This window comes from Eurosta solidaginis, chromosome 1 (genome assembly GCF_040869045.1).
Source record: "Eurosta solidaginis isolate ZX-2024a chromosome 1, ASM4086904v1, whole genome shotgun sequence".
Classification (NCBI taxonomy): Eukaryota; Metazoa; Arthropoda; class Insecta; order Diptera; family Tephritidae; genus Eurosta; species Eurosta solidaginis.
This window is the reverse complement of record NC_090319.1, coordinates 34,116,250-34,124,135: the sequence shown is the minus strand read 5'-3', so window position 1 is coordinate 34,124,135 and position 7,886 is coordinate 34,116,250. Positions and strand designations below refer to the sequence as shown.

Sequence of the window (7,886 nt, the reverse complement as noted above, 5' to 3'; positions counted from 1 at the left end):
GCTCGGCTTAAAATCTTTTCGGAGGTAACCGCGCATTAAATTTATTGTATTTATTAAAACGGGTCATCACACGGTGAATGTGACTCGCGGTCGTCTGTGTACAAGTATGACTCGCCGTCAAAATCAAAGTCTTAACTAATATCAAACAAATTTTCACTATCACATTTGAGCTGTTTCTTGACTCAGACTTATAGTGTGAACTTTTGGTACAAACTTTGTATAGGTGGGTTTTGAATAATGAAAGTGCTCAAAAACTTGCGCTATTAACTAAAATGTGACTAACAGCAGAATTCAGTAAGCTGTCTTTAGTCACTATTAGATTACATGTTGGGGTGAAAAGCAGTTTTGACACAATTTGATATTCTGTAAGCTGTCTGGCGGCCGCCATGCTGTGGTGGGTTCAAGTCCCGGGCAAAGGAACATAACAAATAAGAAAATAAGGTTTTTTTAAGTGGGATCGCCCGCGGCAGTGCTTTGGCAAGCACGACTGTATTACTATAATGAAAAGCTACTGAGTGAAAATTCAGCGGTCTTGCAGCTGTCATTCGGAGGCGGCATGAAACATATAAGTTCTATCCTGCCAATTTATCAATAACCAGTTCCGCCACAACAACGCACAATGTTAATTTGTAATGTTATCTTATATTTATTGTTCAATGATGAGTCAATTATCTCTTTTGGTGAATTTTATTGATTTGGTTAGTTTTTTTGTTACTTTAATGAATACCGAGATTATTTGAAGTCACTAAATTTGTCTCTACTGGAAAATCAAAAATTTAGAGACTTGAGATAAATTACAGAACTCTTTAGAAGAAAATTTCATTCCTTTTGTTGGGATAATACATCGAAAGTGAGATAATAAATCTGTTACATTCAGGCAGCGGATTATTTCCTTACATGAAGTACCCAGTTGTAAATCAATGCATGAAACATCGATATTTGAGGTACGAATTGGAGTATAAATTTACGTCTATTTATTGTTTATGTGTAGTTTCTCAGGGGCATGCATACTCGACTCCTCCCTTTGTACTACTGATGTTTGCATATGGTTTTATTAATGCCGAATGCATAAAAAAGCACTAGAGAAATATGTATATATCTATACGTATGTTCCATAAGAACTATTCCTGCATTGATCAATAGTAATTTATTATCCTGAATATTGCGTTCACAATAGTTCAATGACAACAAATCATCCTTGGCCAAAAGGTCGGCGGTCGTCATTAATCCTCGACACATTTTAAGTTTATTGCTACAAGTTGCCCTATCGCCCATCAGATTTTTATATTCAAAAGTTCCTTTCGAAAAAAGGATTCTCTCAGGTACATACATCCATTTCGTAAATACAAATAAATAATTGTATTTTTACAAACATACGACCATTGATACATCATGCATATTTCATGCATGCTTAACAATTTTTCCACTCAGGAGCCAATGAATTGTTCATTCTTTTTCACTAATACATACGCATACTTTTTGTATGAATAAATATGATTTCAATTTAAAAAATATGGATCTTACATACGTTTTCAAGCATTTAGCATACATATGTACGTCCTGTATGCATACAATTTATTTCAACTGGGATATTTTAAACAGATATATTAATACTCAAATATAAGATATTTATTTAAAATCAACACCACTGTGCCGCTCCGACGTTTACGGCTATGCCGACGACAGGGTAGGTACGTACACACAAAATATTGGACTCGATGACTGCCCGTCATTTGGACGAAACGTTAGTGCTAAGCAGGCTGGCTTGATTGCTGGGTATTTTAGTTACATTTATATATATATATGTATTGGTACATACATAAACGAGAAGAGGTAGATAGCAAGCACTACACACTATGAGGATTACCACAACGAACCAAAGTGAAGCGCAGCCAGGGGAGAAACGAGTCAGTGCTGCAATATATGTACATTCATCGGTATGTGCGCCTTTGTCGAGTGCTCTGTGCGATTTCAGCAATAACACACACAGCACTTTGTTGATGACGATAAAGTCGGCTACGTACAGTCGACGTTTACTGCGGCTTTGGCGCAGCTAAAACATTTTGTATGTGCCTCATTTGAACGTATCTTTCAGTTTGCCAGATTATTTGTGATTTTAACATGGTAGAATAAGGTACAACGTCGCTCGCACGCACGCACGCTTGTTCGTTTGCCAGCTCGTTTCGTCGTAATTTCGTCGTTGAAGCAAGCTACCAAAAAAATTTTGTGTTAAAGTGCTAGTTAGGTAGTACGGTATTTTAACTTGGCTAGCTCTAGTAGTAAGACAACTCGCATCTACTTGCTACACTAAATGAACGAAAATATCTTGAAGGAAAAATTTGTGAAAAGGAATTAAACTTAAAAACCAGACAGAGGTAGCTAATGCAAAAAAGAATTATACTAATATATGAGAACAAAAATTAAACAATTGAAAGAATGTGCTAGATAAAAACTGTGAGTTCAAATAACTACTAAAAGAAGTAAAGGTTCAGTGTAATTTTGAAAAAACTAAGTTATGTTTCAACTTAAAAGATAAAAAAGTTCAAAAATATTGAAGCTTAAAAAGCAAAGCTCTGTACAAATTAAAGAACCAGTGAAAGCATCTAGCTTTGTATAAATTTTAATGTGTAACTTCAAACAAATATTACCAATAAGAAACTAGTGCGATTTGTTTTGTTTTCAAATATATGTAGATGAAAAGCGCGCGCACTTCACGCAGCAAATAAACTAACAAGCAAACCAAAGTCTGGTGTAAACGACAAGCAATAAATTCGCAGCAAAGCTTCTAAATACAAAAGTAAACACAATCATGTTTCCATTGCCGAAAGAGCAGTAGTAACAGTGGCAATAGCAACTAAAGGAAAAAGCAATGTTGCAGCATCTCAATATTCACATACATCGCATTTCCTCATTTGAGGTGTAAACAAAGCGGCATTCAGATGCACATAAAGTCAAAATATATCGTTTGGCAAGCAAAAACGCACACAATCACCCACAAGTGCAACAGCAGAAACAACAACCATAATAAGAACAACGCAAGAGAAGACCCAGTATATTCAACAAACAAGTGTAATCAAACAGCCATAAGTAGACAAACGCACACTTGTCAATATACAAATAATGAGTAAGGAGCATGCAATTAAGAGATCAGAAGAAGTACGCGCAAAATTGAATTGACACCAAGAAACACAACTAAAGCAACGAAAAGTATTATAAAAAAAACATTTACAACAAAAAAATTTTTTTGGAAGCAACAAGAAATTAACATACTGCAAATAACTAGCGTATAGAAACAAAAAGCCAAAATAACAGTAAAGGGGTTCCAACTATTTGTCAAGGAGCAGTGACAGCAAATATTTTTGTGATTTCAAACTAATAATGTGTACTGAGGTAAGTTATTTACAAATAGAATCTAAAGCATTTTAAAATAATACATTTTATATAGACAGCAAGAGCATTTTAGTACCTGTATTTTTCAAAACCGATTCCCATTCGACAGACGAGCTGGATAATTGTTTCCCCTAACTGTAACGCGAAGCTTTCACAATGCAATCCCAAAGCAGCTTGCCACTATATCAAAAAAAAAAACTAGACAATACTGGTGTGCTACGTTAAACAAACGCACATTTTTAAGTTGCTTTAATAAGTTCAAATGCAAATTGAATTTTTACCTTTGCTAGCCTTCGTTTCCCTCATATATGCACATGTATAGAAAGGGACCAAGTAGATTCAAGGGGTTGTGTAGCGCAATATATAGCTTCTCCAACCCAATTGTACACCTCACCTTCGAGCGGCGAATCGCGTTTCACTAAAAGACGAGGCTCTAGCGACCCCAAGCGCCTCATGGAACTTGGGGGTGGGGAGGGGGGTTGGCCTGAAGGTTTAATGTGGCCATATAAATCGTTCCCGAGTCGGGCTAGTACCTCAATGGTTACCGGAGCGTACCGGATCTGTATACCGGATCTGTATCCAGCAAAGGGTCATGACATCGATAACACTCCCCAACCCCTTCGGGGAGTAACCTTATCGCTACAACAACAACAAAGGCAGAAATTACACTGAACTGGCGCAAGTACGAGATGCTTCGACACGAAAAACTGTTGAGACAAAACTGTCTATGTTTGAGGAAAGCGGAACATCAGTTGGAGTTCCGTGTGAAGAGCTTTGTATTAGCCGTTGCTTCCAACTGTTAAAAATGTGCTACGAAAATTGTAACTATTATCAGCATTAGAGGATGCCATCATCAGTTGGCACAGCCTTCATAACATCATTTTAGCAATACTTCGGCATTCACAATAGCAAACAATTGTTAATGTTGTAAGGCGTTGTCATATTGAAAATAGTTAATGCGGCTTATAATACGAAAATTTCCTGTATTCAGAAAGAAATTCGCTTTAGGGCCGATAAGTGTCCATCATATAAGCGTGGGTTATAGCACTTGATTTGTCATACGCCACAAAAATCAAACCCACACACATATCGTAGGTCTCACGATGTAGACTTGAATGTCAGCGCAAAATTTTCACTCACATTTAGAAGCATAGTTTCTTTTCAAAGCGATTAAGAAATTTAAAATCGAGCAGTATTTGCACTCAAGAATATTGTTTGATATTGATAGTTTTGCAAAGGTTAATATATACCAATTAAAGGGGCTTTATGAATGAAATAGAAAACGCTAGACCATTTTCACTTGAGAATGAAATTAGGTAGGAAGGGAATTTTTAGAAGTGTGTGCAATTTGCACAAATTATGATAAAAAACGTATGTTTCAATTGCAGCTTACCTTAGGTTGAATTGGCGGGTCAATAAAAACATATAGACTGAATTTTTCAATGTTACCAGAAATAGTTTGACGACCAAAGGAAATAAACCAAGTACTTATCAGTTTTCAAGTATATACATAATCTTATGGGTAGACGTCTGCGTAAATCACATCATTACACATATTTTAAAGAACTTTTCTCTTGCTTACTCAAAGAGCTCTCGTCTGTTTTCAGCTGCCATGCTTATATGTCAAGGAATGATAGGATAAGTCACTTGTTGATTAGCAATAGTTCCTAGCTACATTTTTGGACTTACATTGTTGATTGATGATTGGGGCCGAGCATCGTCCTTGATTTGCGTCGTACTCATTTTTAATTTTTTCTACAAATTGACGCGACTTTGAAAAAAAAAAAATGTAAGACGCGATAACCTCCGAAGAGATTTTAGGCCGAACTTTTCTTCCAAGTTGCTTCATGCTCTTTTTTTAAATTTTTTCTACAAATTGGCGGGACGGGTTCTACTTCTTTTATGCCGATTCCAAACGGCATCTGCATTTTTCTTGGCAGAAAACTTGGATGTTTACTGCCGAGAGGCGACTCCGCTTAGAGAAACTTTTTTCTCAATTTTCCATACAACTTTTCCCGGGACTTGAGCCCACGACCTTCGGTGTGGTAAACAGAGCACGCTACCATCATACCACGACGGTCCTTTATTTATATACGACCTACATATATACGACTTACGTAACTTACATTTGCCTGTTTTCTATGCAAGGAAATGTAAATTTGAAAAATGGCTTAAGAAATTTTAAAATATTTTAATATCAGTGAAAGGACCAAAATATTTAATGAGTCAAAAAATATGTGAAAAATAATGATCGTATTGATCTAGGTTTGCGCTCTGCGCCTCAAAACTAACATAAGTACATACAGGAATACAAAACAACACATTTACTCTAAATGAACTAATCTAACACTAACAAATTACTTCTACAAGTTATCGACCAAACTTGTTACTACTATTTACAGGGATGCACCTTAACGTTAAGCTAATCGTTTATCAAAAAATTTCCACTGTTTCCGTTGAAACACTTCGAAATAGTATCGATAAAGAAATTATCAAGATAAATTGTATCTCGTTTTTAACCGAAACGAAAAGCTTTCGTTAACGTTAAAAACGTTAACGAAAACGTGATAATTTATGTTTGAATTGTGCTGGCAATGCTATAGCCATGGTGAAGCCGTAAGGTGGCAACAACGAGCGCACATACACACACAAACTCTATGTAATTTGTTTGTGTAATTCGTTGGTGGTAATGTCAAAAATACTCTGAGAAATGTTCGTACTGTCAAAATTCATGAGAAAAGTTGCAATCAGCTTGGATAATGCTTTCACCTTTAATGACTCCGCCATCAATCAGCTTTGCCAGCATAGTTTGAAATTAATAATCAACATAAACGATTTGATTTCGTTTTGATATGGCAGAAAACGAAACGAAATCATTTCGTTAATTTGACGATCTTAACGTTAATAAACGAAACGAAATGACTTCGTTTCGTTTATTAACGTTGATTATCGTAACGAAATGATATCGTTTCGTTGGTTAAGCATGCCTGACTATTTATTACACCTGTTTAACTCTCCACTTCTAAACAACCATACCTAATTATGCACTTTTCACGCATTTCGCATCCTAGAACGTCCTTCACGGTGCTCAGCACATATGATTGAATAATATGACAAAACAAATGCACGCCAAGCAAAGGGATTAGGGAAAGCAATAACAAAGCATTATAAAAAATCCATAAATTCGGTTACTTACATATACACAATTACGTATAGTGACATACATATGCATATTCAAGTCATTGACTCGCCACTGATATGGTTTAACAGCATGAGATTCAACCACCAAACTAAAACTTCAACATGTGGTTACGCGAATTTGTAAGCCTTATCACCTTGTAACAACAAAAAGCATTATTTGTAGTAGTTTATGTCTTTTGTTGTTATTGTGAGTGCGTATAGCATCAGCATAGTAAGATGAGAGTGGCGCTACATAGCAGTGTGCCAAAAGTCCAGACAGACGGGCAATGCAAAGACCACAGTCGTGTTGAGGTAGCAAAAATCGTTCGGGGATTTCGTAAGGTGTAAAATACGGTCGTGGAATTGGATGCATGTACCTTATTAATATGCTTATCCTATGAATAAACAGCTGTAGGCAAGTTTATGTACTTATATAAATAATTGGGACATGTCGAAACAAACACGTGTTGTTTATAAGTTCGCAATTGGGTTACTGTATACTCCTGCGGACGGAGTTACTTATTTCATTGCTTTTATACTGACAGAGTAGAGTACTGATGATCAATGGTTTGACCTGTGTTTATTATGATGGCTTTGAAGGTTCCTATGTTAATCTAAACTTTTTATCCGTGTACCACACACACACTCCTTTGCAGTAGCACGTGGAAATAAGTTTTTATAAAGTTTACTTAACATGAATGTAATGTTTGCATTTAAATGTATGTAAATACTGTACTTACATACAAACATATAACTGCATGTGTTGCAAGACAGCTTCCAGTCGCAAAGAAGCCTAAAACAACGCGTTGTAAGGCAATTCGACTTATGTACAAAAAATATAAACAATGCTCAGACTTGCTTACGCACAGATCAAACATATATAGTGGAAAGCCGGAAAAGCAGGTAAAGTCGTACGACATACTATCATTCCTTTCTTGGCGCGGCAACAGCAATTGCTGTTGCAGTATGAAATTATAAATAAAGACACTGAAGTTCGCAAAATATTTTGTTGCAATATTCAAGCTACGCTATAATAACGGAAGAGGATATTCTGTGTAAAGCCATATGCAAATAAGCATCTGCTTGAGACATCCACAGTTCCAATAATCACTACAGAACTGTCATTACTTTATATCTGTTCGACTGTAGATACGTGGATACAGACAGGGCCGGCGAAAGGTGTAGGTCTGGTGGGTAGGTCTTCCCAACCTGGAATTAGAAATAGTTGATAAAAATTATGTCAAGTAGTTGAGACAAATTATAATTAGAACTTCATTACCTTATAACTTGTCGATTGATTACTGATCATACCTAAT

At 36.1% G+C, this 7,886-nt stretch overlaps 1 protein-coding gene across 1 annotated transcript in view; it reads left to right on the top strand.

Annotated features, from left to right (window-relative positions):
• Nucleotides 1-1,969: 1,969 nt before the first annotated feature.
• Nucleotides 1,970-7,886, top strand: part of tara (taranis) — a 45,471-nt gene continuing 39,554 nt past the window's right edge. The window contains exon 1 of the mRNA XM_067785797.1: nucleotides 1,970-3,390. Coding sequence (XP_067641898.1) covers nucleotides 3,379-3,390 — 12 coding nt within the window. The 5' untranslated portion in view covers nucleotides 1,970-3,378. The remainder of the gene's footprint in view (nucleotides 3,391-7,886) is intronic.